The sequence below is a fragment of the Mirounga leonina genome, unplaced genomic scaffold (genome assembly GCF_011800145.1).
Source record: "Mirounga leonina isolate KUSES-001 unplaced genomic scaffold, KU_Mleo_1.0 Mir_170, whole genome shotgun sequence".
NCBI classification, from domain to species: Eukaryota; Metazoa; Chordata; class Mammalia; order Carnivora; family Phocidae; genus Mirounga; species Mirounga leonina.
The window spans coordinates 17,096,983-17,110,803 of NW_023270433.1; the positions used below are offsets into that span (position 1 = coordinate 17,096,983).

The 13,821-nt window shown below is 45.9% G+C and overlaps 1 protein-coding gene across 3 annotated transcripts in view; it reads left to right on the top strand.

The window, feature by feature from the left end:
• Nucleotides 1-13,821, top strand: part of ASTN2 (astrotactin 2) — an 868,677-nt gene that overhangs the window by 512,882 nt on the left and 341,974 nt on the right. For all 3 annotated transcript variants that reach the window (XM_035015962.1, XM_035015963.1, XM_035015965.1), the window contains one exon: nt 2,060-2,210. In XM_035015962.1, coding sequence (XP_034871853.1) covers nt 2,060-2,210 — 151 coding nt within the window. The remainder of the gene's footprint in view (nt 1-2,059; nt 2,211-13,821) is intronic.

The window sequence follows — 13,821 nt, forward strand, 5'->3', positions numbered from 1 at the left end:
TATTTATTTATTCATGAGAGACAGGGAGAGAGAGAGAGAGACTGGCAGAGGCAGAGGGAGAAGCAGGCTACCTGCTGAGCAGGGAGCCGGATGCGGGACTCAATCCCAGGACTTGGGGATCATGACCTGTGCCTAAAGCAGACGCTTAACTGTCTGAGCCACCCAGGTGCCCTGAATTTGAATAGTTTTGAAGGATTCTTGGGATTTTATCAGGGAGAAGAATCAGAGATGAGCATCCCAGACCCAAAAGCATGATTAAGGATTCTGAGAAGTGAAGGTACATACTATACTCAGATCCCTTTTTCAGGGATGACCTGCCCGTCCCCTGGATGGTGGCTCGTGGCCCATAGCTGTGTTCCTCCCTGGGTATTGCCTTCAATGAACTGCCTCACCCAAGGATACCACCTTCCAGATGGCAGCCCTTGGCCAGTGACTGGCCAACATGGTGATACAGAGGGCAGGGCCCCTTGTCTCTAATCAGGACATCCTTAAAGGGCCACCCAGCTCTAGAGCTCCCCTAAAGACAAACTGAAGCTTCAGATCTATTTGCATTAACCACATTGCAGGTCGGCCTCTCCCTTGTCCAGTCCTGCCTTGCTTACTTCCTACAAGTGTAGAAGAGGGATCCTTGAAAAATCTGCTGTGTGCAACTCTGTTTCAGAGTCTGTTCTCAGAGAAGCTAACCTAAGATTGTGTGTTCAGGGAATGAGAAGAGACCTGTGGCTAGCCAGTAGAGAATATGAGGACAGGGTAAATGGAGCTGGATGGGCAGGCAGAGACCAAATTATGAAGGACCTTGAATGCCAAGGAAACTAACTTAGATTTTCTTCTGTAAGTAATGGAGAGCTATTATTGATGAGTGAGGTATGAATTAGAACTGGAATGTACAAGATTCACTGACAGTCAGTATGAAAGATAGTATAGAAGGGGATCATACTGGAGATAGAAAATAAGCTAGGACACAAAAACGTAGAACTCCATGCCTCCGGAAGGAAACAGTGAGAGAAGGATGAAGGATGGTCCAGAGGTATCACCAATAGCACTCCCTGGCCTCTTCTTGCAATAAGCATCTCCCTTCTTTCACAATTCTGGATCCCATGAGTCCTATATCATGGGATAATGTGTACCTCGACTCGGTGCCTGTGGTGTCCCTTTAATATCTTCTGCAACTGTGGGCATCACAGATACTCCAATGCTAGGATATCCTTATCTGGGGGCCCTTTTGCCAGAAAGCAGCATCCAAAAACTCCTGTCTGTATATCTCATCTAATAAAACTTTGGCAGATCCATGGATCATGGTACCTAGCCCAGTCTCATCTCTTGGGAACCTCATTTGGGAGGAAGGATGCATTTGCCTAGAATCCCATTACCTTTCCAGCAGCTCTTGCTGTCAGTCTGGACGGGGTCACATTTATGCAATAGTATGAAAAATAAAGCTCTAAGGTTCTAGAGTCAGACAGTCCTGTGTTTGTGTCTTAGCTTTGCTGTTTATAGGCTTTGTAACTTGGGGGAAATCCCATACCTTTAATAGTTTCAATGTATATCCAAAGTAGGGATAATAAGAATGTGCTCATTTTGCGGAGTTGCTATGGGGAGGTCTGGAATCTGTAGAAACATACAGAATGTGAGTTAAGAGTTGTATAGCAGGAAGAGCTTTCCTTTTTGGACTCAGATGGAGCTTGGCACAAACTTCAGTTCTGCCACATTACAAGCTGGGTGGACTTCAGCAAGACACTTCAGCCACTTCTGAGCCACAGTTCACTTATTGGTAAAATGAAAATCTCAAGCCTACCTTCCCAAATTATGAGGATTAGTGAAATAAAGAGTGCCAAGTTCCAAGTATATTCCTTTTCATCACAAGTAGACAAACATCAGGTCATATGATGGCATACCTATTGGATTTTTTCTTACTATTTTCTTTTTAGATATGTATTTGTATCATTTTCTTGATTACAAATACCATAAATGGTGCTCTTAACTGTAATGAATGCATATTTAATTTTTTTTAATCTAATGATACACATGTCTTTGGGGTTTAACCATCCCCTTTGTCTCCAAGGGAAGAAGCGATGCTGTCCACATACTTCGAAACCATCAACGACCTGCTGTCCTCCTTTGGGCCAGTTCGTGACTGCTCTCGGAACAATGGGGGCTGCACTCGAAACTTCAAGTGTGTGTCTGACCGCCAGGTAGACTCCTCAGGATGTGTGGTAAGTGCCATTGGCCCATGACCATGGAGCTGGCCCAGGTGCCAAGGCTGCTTGCTGGAGGCCTCTCCCTGTGAGGGGTAGCTCGCTCATGGCTGCTGCCTCTGTGGCCTTCAGCACACCAGGCTCCCGTGGTTTCTCCATCTGTAAAGTGGGATCGTTAAACCTACCTTGTGGAATTGTTGGAAGAATGAAATGAGACATCAGAACTCCAGTGCCCAATATGCAATAGGTCCTTGAGAGCTCCTGGCCTCAGGAAGGGGACTGTCCATTTGGGGGTGAGGTAGGGCATGTCTTACCTCTGTGGGCACAATGGGATCATGTCAATGAGATGTCCAGAAGAGAAAGTTTCAGTGGAGACCTTAAGGTTGGTTGAAGTTGGGGAAGATGGTGTTTAACTGGCTTCAAGAGGTGGGTCAACTTACATTAGGGAAAGAGTGGGTATAGCCAAGGCAAGGGCATGGAGGGGAATGGCAGTCTTATCTGCTTAAGGCTCCAGAATGAAGCATGGCATAAGGACACAGAGGATTTTGAGGATCTTTGTTGCCTATAGAAGAGGCTTTCAAACTGGATGGTTTGTTTTATCAGAATGACATAGGGTGCTTGTTTCAAATGTAGGTTCCAGGGTCCCACACCAGTAATATTGATACTGTAGAGGGGGTTAGGTCCCAGGAACCTGAATTTGTAACAATTTAGTGAGTGTTTTATGTGTGGGGAGGCAGAGCTCATGGAAGCACACTTGGTAAACTTCGCCCTTCAAGATGAACTTCTTCACCTGGCATTCGATGCCTTCTTGATTTGACCCTTTCCAACCTCTCCATCACTTTGCTTCCTTCTACACTAGAGCCGGTGGAGTGAATTAGGTGTGGTTCTCTGAACATACATCCCCGTTTAATGCCTCAGAGCCTTTGCTCCTACCGTCTTTTAGCCTAGAGTGAATTGCTCCCCACCAGCCTGTGTAGCAAACAAGTAGACCTCTTTCCAGATTTGTCTTTTTTTCCCTCCCCACCTTGGAAAAGTGACCATACTCTTCTAAAGATCATTACTGTTTCCACATGCCTACTACCTCTGTTATAGACCCTGTGATCATTTATAGCACAGACTGGCTTTTTTCTAGTTTATCCCGCCCAGTAAACTGAGGGAGAACCCCAGGAATCTGTTGATTCAACTTAGCAACCCAACCATCTCAGTAAATAAGAAAGAAATTAGGGATGGAGGGAGGAATGGGGCCAGGGATGTGGGCCAGGACTGTGTCTCTGGGAGAGACCACAGGAAATAGAATACGCAGTCAGCTCTTTTTTTTATTAACATATAATGTATTATTTGTTTCAGGGGTACAGTTCTGTGATTCATCAGTCTTACACAATTCACAGCGCTCACCATAGCACATACCGTCCCCAATGTCCATCATCTAATCACCCCATCCCTCCCAGCACCCTCCACTCCAGCAACCCTCAGTTTGTTTCCTGAGATTAAGAGTCTCTTATGGTTTGTCTCCCTCTCTGGTGTCATCTTGTGTCATTTTTCCCTCCCTTCCCCTATGATCCTGTGTCTTGTTTCTCAAATTCCTCATATCAGTGAGATCATATGATACTTATCTTTCTCTGATTGACTTATTTCGCTTAGCATAATACCCTCTAGTTCCATCCACGACAAGATTTCATTTTTTTTTTGATGGCTGCATAATATTCCATTGTATATATAAAGCACATTTTCTTTATCCGTTCATCTGTCGACGGACATCTGGGCTCTTCCCATAGCTTGGCTATTATGGACATTGCTGCTATAAACATTGGGGTGCATGTATGTGCCCCTTCGGATCACTACATTTGTATCTTTGGGATAAATACCCAGTAGTGCAATTGCTGGGTCATAGGGTAGCTCTATTTTCAACTTTTTGAGGAGCCTCCATACTGTTTTCCAGAGTGGCTGCACCAGCTTGCATTCCCACCAACAGTGTAGGAGGGTTCCCCTTTCTCCGCATCCTTGCCAACATGTGTTGTTTCCTGACTTGTTAATTTGAGCCATTCTGACTGGTGTGAGGTGGTATCTCATTGAGGTTTTGATTTGGATTTCCCTGATGCCTAGTGATGTTGAGCACTTTTTCATGTGTCTGTTGGCCATTTAGATGTCTTCTTTGCAGAAATGTCTGTTCGGGTCTTCTGCCCATTTCTTGGTTGGATTATTTGTTCTCTGGGTGAACAAATAATTGGATAAGCCCTTTATCTGATATGTCATTTGCAAATATCTTCTCCCATTCTGTCGTTTGTCTTTAGGTTTTGTTGTGCAAAAGCTTTTTATCTTGATGAAATCCCAATAGTTCAGTATTGCCGTTGCTTCCCTTGCCTTTGGCGATGATCTAGGAAGAAGTTGCTGCGACTGAGGTCGAAGAGGTTGCTGCCTGTGTTATCCTCATGGATTTTGATGGATTCCTTTTTCACATTTAGGTCTTTCATCCATTTTGAGTCTATTTTTGTGTGTAGTGTAAGGAAATGGTCCAGTTTCATTCTTCTGCATGTGGCTGTCCAATTTTCCCAACACCATTTGTTGAAGAGACTGTCTTTTTTCCATTGGACATTCTTTCCTGCTTTGTTGAAAATTAGTTGACCATAGAGTTGAGGGTCCATTTCTGGGCTCTCTACTCTGTTCCATTGATCTACGTGTCTGTTTTTGTGCCAGTACCATACTATCTTGACGATGACAGCTTTGTAATAGAACTTGGAGTCTGGAATTGTGATGCCACCAGCTTTGCTTTTCTTTTTCAACATTCCTCTGGCTATTCGGGGTCTTTTCTGGTTCCATACAAATTTTAGGATTATTTGTTCCATTTCTTTGAAAAAAGTGGATGGTATTTTGATAGGGATTGCATTGAATGTGTAGATTGCTCTAGGTAGCATTGACATCTTCACAATATTTGTTCTTCCAATCCATGAGCATGGAACATTTTTCCATTTCTTTGTGTCTTCCTCAATTTCTTTCATGAGTATTCTATGGTTTTCTGAGTACAGATTCTTTGCCTCTTTGGTTAGATTTATTCCTAGGTATCCTATGATTTTCGATGCAATTGTAAATGGGATCAACTCCTTAATTTCTCTTTCTTCTGTTTGTTGTTGGTGTATAGAAATGCAAGTGATTTCTGTGCATTGATTTTATATCCTGCCACTTTACTAAATTCCTGTAGGAGTTCTAGCAGTTTTGGGGTGGAGTGTTTTGGGTTTTCCACATAAAGTATCATATTATCACGCAGTCAGCTCTTAATGTGCCTGCACCACAGGTAGGGAAATAGACAATGGCTGGGAGACCAATACAAAGAAGAAACTTCTAGAGAATGAAATAATGCAATTAAACTGTATTGTAGACTCAAAGATCAACAGATCTTCAAAGGTAGATGGGCAAGTGGAGATTTTTTTATCAGAATTCTTAGGATTACAAGTGACAGAAACTCAGAACTAGTTTAGGCAAAAAGAAAAAATGTATTGGATCAAACAGAAGTCAAGGCCCAGTAGGATTAAGGGGATCAAACAATGTCATTGGGATCCCTCTTCTCTTGTCTCTGCTTGCCTCAGCACCATGCCATTCTCTGGACAACTCTGGCTTCCCCACTCACTAAGAGCATCTTTTTCCCAGTTCCTCCAGCTAAAGTCATAGGATTTCATCTCATTGGGCCAGCTTGGTCCTCATATCCATCACTGTACCAGTCACTGTGGTCAGGGGGGAGGACTGGGCTCATCCGAGATCCAGTCGTACCTGGGACTTGGGCCAAGTGGCACTTGCCCTAAAATGCACGGTAGTGAGTTGAGGGAAGGCCCAGACTCTCAAGGAAAAGTAGGGTGCAAGCAACAGAAAGGGGGGTTGGTGTCAGCAGGTGCCTACTTCAGATGAGATTGGGCACGTTCAGGGTGGTATGGCCGTAGACTGCAGGTGTCTACTTCAGAGTATTGCAACCCTGCCCTCCGTTTTGCATAATAGAAAAGTGAGGCCCGGTGAGAGAGAGGATGACCTGCCCAAGTCTTAAAGCTAGGCAGTGGACACACGACTCAAAAAGATGTCCCAGATCAGCAGTGTGGTCTCCAAAACACAAAGCTGGCATTTCTGAAAGGCATTATGTTGTCTGCCTCTATTCCCTTTTTCCATCAGTTCTGTTTCCTGAACTTCCTTTCCTCAAAGGTAGATGTCCCAGAAGAATGAAATCTCAGCATGCAGAGGTGTGCACACACAAGCATGTACCTAGGTGGGATATGTCTCTTGGTCCCTCCCATCAGTGTAAACTGGCAAAATGCAGAGAGAGAGCAAAAGAACATTCCTTCCCTGGAGGTTAAGAGAAAATTCAGCCTTCTGATGAGGTTGCCAGAGACCTTCCTCTCTAGATTAAAGATCTAATGTTAAAACTTCAACTTCAGGGCTCGATACAGCTAAGGTAAGCTCTTCTCTGCACTTTCAGAGTTGATGGGGAGACACCCACTTTTACTCTAAACTTTAAGATTTCTCTTATTTCTCTGTAGACTCTTTGTCATACCCGCAGAGAGAAACTTTTTCTTACAGCCCCTCTTCTAAGAAACTCCATCTGGCAAAAAAAAAAAAAAGTAATAACACCTTCTATTTTTCGCACTTTAGAGTTCTCGAGTCATGTCTGCATCCAATAACTCATCATCACAACAAACTGGGACAGCAGGTCCCTCACCCACGTGGGAAGCAGAGTGACTTCCCAATAGGACCACAAGGTGGCCAGGTAGAGGTCCAAGGACATGTTTTCAATATTCTTCTTGCCAGAACCATTTTGGCCTTGCTTTCCTGTGGTGCAGAAAGGAGATAGTGGGAGAGGAGCTGAGAAAGAAGGCTGGCCTGAGTGAACTGGGTTTAAGTTCTGGCTTGGTCATTGGTGAGCTTTCGAATCTACGTTGACCTCGTTAGTCTCAGTTTCTTAATCTCTCAGAAGGGAGCAGTAGCTCTTGAACTCATAGGTTTTCTGAAAAATCAAAGTACGTACTCGGAAATGATTAGGGATTTACAAAAGGCCATTTATGTGCAAGGTGATGAGACCACGATTGCTGATGTTTTTATGCAGTGGGTATGATGTTTGGGGCCACAAAAATTCAGGAGCACAGCATATTTAATTTTCTATGATGTTTCTGTAACTGAATTTCATTTCTGTACCGCTCCATCCATTGGTAGTGGAAACATACTTCTAGCTCAACTTAGGTTTTCTGCTTCCCACCTCTTCCTGAACATCTAAGTTCAAAGGAGGCTGATGTTCATTTAAGCACGGGGGTAAGAGGATGGTCGGTACTGGACCACTGCCTGTGAATTCTAGTGCCTGCTGTCTTGTCTGGCACTTGTCCATCACTGTCTTTCCTTTATGGTATTGTGCCAGGACCTCTCTGTTCCCATGCGATTTATAGGCATGTGGTTTATCCTGGTACCTGCTGCCTTGTTCTCTCCATCCCCACCACAAGGTCATTTGAGGCCAGCTGGCTCTATCTATCAGATGCTTTCCTGCCCTACTGAGGCCATCAGCTCTTCTATATCACACTGCGGGCATTGGGACCTGCGGGGAGCTAGCTGAAGACCTGTTGACATAGGTAGACCATGAAGGCACTTGTCGTTGGCAGCTGTCATGCCAAGGAAGAGCACCCTATGTTTGTCAGGTGCCAGATGCAATCTGGCAAGTGAGGCTGAGACGCTCTCTGCTTTCCAATCCCTCAAACTCACCTGATTTTCTCTAGCCCCTCATTCTCTTCAGCCACCCTGTGGACAAGCCTGTTGTGAATGGAGCACAGGATCTCTTTTAAGGACATTCTATAGCGTTTGCAAGACCATCTTGTTTGATTTCCAACATTCCTCTCTTCCCAAGCTCGATTGATCCTTATTAGCTCTTTAGGGGGATGGGGGGTGAGGGGTGGAGAAGCTAATTCTCTAACACATCACAGATTTTCCATTACTATTATTATCATTATATTTTACCTTCGGTTTAGACCTCAACTTCTGAAACCCCAAATTTAAAAAAAAAAATTGGCTTGGTGTTGACTTGGTTTTCTGGTTCTTCTGTGGTAATCTTTCCCTGGGATACTATGGTCCTCAGGTATATAGTTGCCCAAATTAGGGATGGTCACTGGATGTGTGTGGTAGGCAGAATAATAGCCCCCACAAGGAATTCCACATCCTAATGCCTGTGACCTGTGAATATTTTACCTCATATGACAAAGGTGAAGGTTAAATTTGCATATGGAATTAAGGTTGCTATAAGCCAATTTTTAAAGCAGGAGATTGTCCTGAATCATTAGTGTGAGCCCAGTGTAATCACAGGGTCCTTTAATGTGGAAGAAGGGGGCAGCAGAGGAACTCAGAGCCATACAACATTGCTACCTTTGAAGAGGGAGGAAGGGGGTTACAAGCCAAGGAAAGTCTGTAACACTTGAGAAGGGCAAGCAAACGGATTCACCCCCTACAGCCTCCAGAAAGTAATGAAACCCTGCCAATACCTTGATTTTAGCCAAGTGAGAATTTTGCTGGACTTTGAACCTATAGAACTGTAAGCTAATAAATGTGTGTTTTAAACCACCAAGTTCGTGGTCATCTGTTTACAGCAGTGATGGGAAATGAATGTAGGGTGAACAGTAATATGGGGAGGGAGGGTGATCCAAGAGATACCATATAAAGAATGACCTTGTTATTTAGATTTTCAAGTATTTCCAGGGAGACCCTCACCTCTTGACCAGGGATGGAGGAAGTAGCAGTGAATGAAGCATCAGAAAGGGGAGGGAGCCTTGTGCTCCCCTTCAATGTGCCAAACAGTAAAAAATTGTTATCTATTAGAAATTGTATAAATCTGGCAAGCACAGTGATATCAGCAAGGCACAGTCTGAAAAGTAAGCCGTGCTTCCATTTATTCTGTGTGGCACTATAAACATTGCGAACTTTTAATCAAGATAGAGGACAAAACCAGGGCGCCTGGGTGGCTCAGTCGTTAAGCGTCTGCCTTCAGCTCAGGTCATGATCCCAGGGTCCTGGGATCGAGCCCCACATCGGGCTCCCTGCTCGGCGGGAAGCCTGCTTCTCCCTCTCCCACTCCCCCTGCTTGTGTTCCCTCTCTAGCTGTCTCTCTCTGTCAAATAAATAAAATCTTTAAAAAAAAAAAAATTAAAAAAAAAAAAAGATAGAGGACAAAACCAAAGAAAACTATAGGTACTTCATCATAATATTGTGTAGAGGACACTTTCACCACCTCTATGTAGCTGCAGCCCCCAGAAGCATTCTGCTCACGCTGCTCCTTTGTATTCCCCTGGTTTTCCCGGCGTGGGAAGCAGCCTTTTGATGGAATCAGCCTCAGACCATCAGGTGATCAAAATCTGTTCTCCGCCCCTTTTGAAATAGCAATTCACAGCTTACCTTCCTTTTTCCAATGTTTTGCTCACATATTGTGGGTCAGGAACATGGGAAGGGTTCATTCAGCTGGGTGATTTGTCTCTGATCCATGACAGGTGGGCCATCTGCAGCTGGAAGATTTCTTTCAAGAGGGTCCCTTCACTTACCCACAAGGGACTGGAATGGCCAGCAGTTGACCCTTGGCCGTGCTGGACCTCAGCTCAGTGGGGGCTGTCAACTAGAGTGCCTGCTCATGGCCTGTCCGTTTGTCTGGACTTTTCAGGCCACAGAGGCCAGGTTTGCAAAAGGAGCATCTCGGGATCAAGTGTTTTAAGAGCACAGGCAGAAGCTGCAAGCCTTCTTAGCATCTAGCCTCAGAAGTCCCAGGACCTCATTTCTGCCCCATTCTATTTGTCAGGCAGGTCATTAAAGTCAGTATGGATTCAAAGAGAGGGAACTGGACTTCACCTGTTGATGAGAAGACTAGCAGAGAATGCGTGGCCCTCTTAAACCTACCTTTGACCTACAGCATGGACACACAGGCCGGGGCTCTCAGGGCAGGAAGGCACCCTAGAGATCTAACAAGGCCAGCACCTCTCCCATTATACAGACAGAAAAGCAAAGGCTTCGAAAGATGCAGAAATGGCCCAAGTTCATGGAGGGAAGCAGTGACAGAATCAAGGTTTGATCCTAAGACTCCTTCCTCCCCGTTGCCTCTGTCTAGGTAATGACCTTAGAGCACCCACTTTGCCATTGCAACAGCCCAGAGACTTAGTCAGCAGTTGCCCTGCATCCAGCGTGGTGAATGGAACGGGGGGGTACAGGATAAGAGCCCCACCATGTTTTTCAGGTAGCTGAGAAGACGAGAGGGGCTTCGGCAGGACTGCGTGTGACCTCGAACAAGTGCCTTCGTCTCTGCAGGAGAATATCTCACCGGGTGGGTGTGAGAGCAGAGAGAAGGGGGCTGGGGTCGGAGAGGGGGGCACTCAGTAATGCTGCGTGCCAGTTCTCGCGCGTTCATGGCAGTCAATGCGGGTAACTCTCCCCCTAGGTGGGCATTGCTGTATCCATTTTATGAAAGACAAAGGCTAGGACTGTAAGAACGACGGTCCACACAGTGATCTGTGTGCAGACATGGTTCTGAGTGCTGAGCTTGTTTTAAACAGTGTAATTCTCTCAGCCATCCCATGAGCTAGGTTGTATGATTATCTCCACTTGACACTTGAGAAAAACGGAACTGCCTGGGAGGAAGAGAGGGTATGTGGAGAAGCACAGAGGAAGGAGGGTGGGGAGGAGGGCAGGTGCCAGACCATCCAGGGCCTTCATAGAAAGTTAGGACTGAGGGAGGTGCAGGGATTTGCATGCTTGCTGGATCCTGCTGAGTGGTGGTTATCTTTTAGGATGTGTGTCTAGTGTCAGTCCCCAGCCCTCCCTTTGAAGACCAATCCCACTCTGCCCCACCCCCCCAGAAATCACCCAGCCATATTCTCTTTCTCCCTCTTGTGCTTTTTCCATTTTGACCTAAAAAGCCATCTCGCCTCCCAGATATTAGGAAGAGCTGCAGGACCCCTGATTGCCATGAGATGCTGAAAGGCAACCCCAAACGTGCTGCCTTTTTTCAAGTCAAGATGAATAAGGGTAGGAATGACCATTTATTATAGGCCAGACTCCTCTTTGGCACCACTCAGAAGGAGGCAAACACTAGAATCTGGTTCATATAGGGAGAGGGAGCTGCGTCTCTCCATTTCTCATCCTCCCCCCGCCGACCACCCTTAATGACTCAGTTGGGCTGTGATTAAAAGAAACTAAACCCAGCAACTGTGGGGAAGGCACGGAGGGAGAATCAGCTGGGTGAGAAATCACTTTGGAGCATAGCCCAGGCTTTGCTGACCCGGGGAAGCCCGAGCCCCTGTGCCTGGCATTCTGCCCTCCTGGACAGGGCCCACCCCCTGGGGAGTGGTTTTCCCTCCCCAGAAATGGACTCTTCAGGTGCAGTCCATCCCAGCAGACCAGTGACAGGGGTGGGATGGATGTAGGGTACCACCAGGGTTGCTTTTCCCAGAGTCCAGAATAGGAGGAATGATGCGTGCCACCTTTTCTTTCTTAAAAATCTTTACAAATATGCAAAGTCAGGGGGCAACACATCTTTATGGGAACTCCTTCAGAGATGCTTCGGCCAGGAAATAGTCTTTGTCAAGGGTGGAGTATCTCCTATGCTGTGTCCCCATCAAAGTGCCCTCTGATCAAACAGGTCCATAGACTGAGAATTCTCTATATGCACCTTCGTCAGGAATACTGGTCCTGATAGTGTTATTGAAAGCATGAATTGGTTGATGCTATTGATAAAGGAATTAGTGCTATCAATAATATCAGTAATAGTATTACTGATGGGGATACATATAGAGTTTTTGAGAGCTGATTTCATGCCAGTCCCTGGGATAAATGTTTGAAATGCATCCTCACATTGGATCCTTACAGCTAGCTTATGAGGTGAACACTATTGTTACTTCTGTTTTGTCCACAAGGAAACAGATTTATTTAATTTTATTTTTAAAGATTTTATTTATTTATTTGACAGAGAGAGACAGAGAGAGCACAAGCAGGGGGAGCAGCAGAGGGAGAGGGAGAAGTAGGCTCTCTGCTGAGCAGGGAGCCTGATGTGGGGCTCTGTCCCAGGATCCTGGGATCATGATCCGAGCAGAAGGCAGACACTTAACTGAACTGAGCCACCCAGGCGCACCAACGAGGAAACAGATTGAGAAAGCGTGAGAAACTTGCCCAAGTCCAACCAGCCAGATAAAGGCAGAGCAGAAATTCAAACCCAGGTATATCTAACTCCAAAGCCTATTCCCTTAACTCATCAGATGGCAACTTCTGGAAGCTGAGGATCCTTCCCCAAAGCAAAAGTCCCCAGTGTCAGGGAGCATAAAGGGAGGGGACACTTCCTTCTCCCCATCCTTTTTCAATGTCCAGGATTTCTTCTTCTTCCTCTGTATCCAAGAGATCTGCAGGAAGATAAAAAGAGAATGAGTATCGGCAGAGGGCGGAGGATAGTCAGAAAAGCAGTAGAATGGAACTGTGTCTGTTGACGCAGAGCCTGCACAGAAGGATCAAACTTGAGGGCTCGAAAGGAAGGGAGTTACCCCTCAGTTGGGAGCCGTGCATTTGCACGTTTCATTTGTGAACTCCGCATATGCCCCTCCCCCCTTCTGGGGGGAGGGGGTGGGAGTGAGACTTGGGGTTTCCAAGATTATAATGTGTGGCTTTCTCATAAAGCCTCTGCACCTTTTTATGATATTAAATATTTTATTCTTCCGGTGACATTTGAAGCCTTCTCCACTTTTTTCCCCTCGTTTTATTTCTTTGGGACCCAGATTTGCTGGGCCTGATGGTACTTCTGGTAAGCTGGTTTTATTGTGTGAAAGTCATTATCTGTTAAAGTCAGGGAGCAGCCCTTGCCCTTCTAAAGGGATGGGTTTTACCCTTTGATTCCTGGAAGAATGGCATGGCGGGGCGGGGAGAGGAGCCCCAGAGGCTGGGTGGGGGAGGGGGGCAGGAAATGGGAGCTGTGGCCCTGGTTCTGCCACCTGTTGGCTGCAGGAGTGAAACAAATCTCTTCAGGGAAGGCGGTGGTCATCTGTGGAGACTGAACCCTGGAACCAGAGAGGGAGCTTCAGACCAGCCTGCCTGGGAAGGGGCCAATGAAATGCTGAGCTTCCTTTCAGTTCCCGAAATCTATGACCTCACGATATATGTTCTCAGACGGCAGATTTCTAACACTGGAAGGGCCTGAGGGTAGGCAAGGGTAACATGAGGTGGAGGGTGAGGCTTAACTCATTGTTTGGTGGGAAAGCAAATATACAGGGGGAAAAAATTCTCCATCCTTTTGCTTTCCTTTGTCAGCGTCTCTAGAGTGATTGTTGACATTTTAGTTGTGTGTTTCATGCACCTGCTTCACAAAGCTTTTCACCTTCTGAACGGTGCCCTTGTGAGAGAAAGTGTTTACTCCCACCATGACCCCTACCTTCAAGGGGTCAGTATAATGCTGAAGGGCACAGTTTCTGGCCTCAGAGAAACCTGGGCCCCAAATCTGCTCTGTCACACACTAATCATGTGACCTGGGGACAAATTCAACCTCTGAGTCTCAGGCTCCTGTTGAGTAAAATGGGGCTTATCATACCCACCAAAGCTGCTCTGGGCACTAACTGGGATAATGCGTTCACAGCGGGCCAGCGCCCGGCCCTAAGTAGAC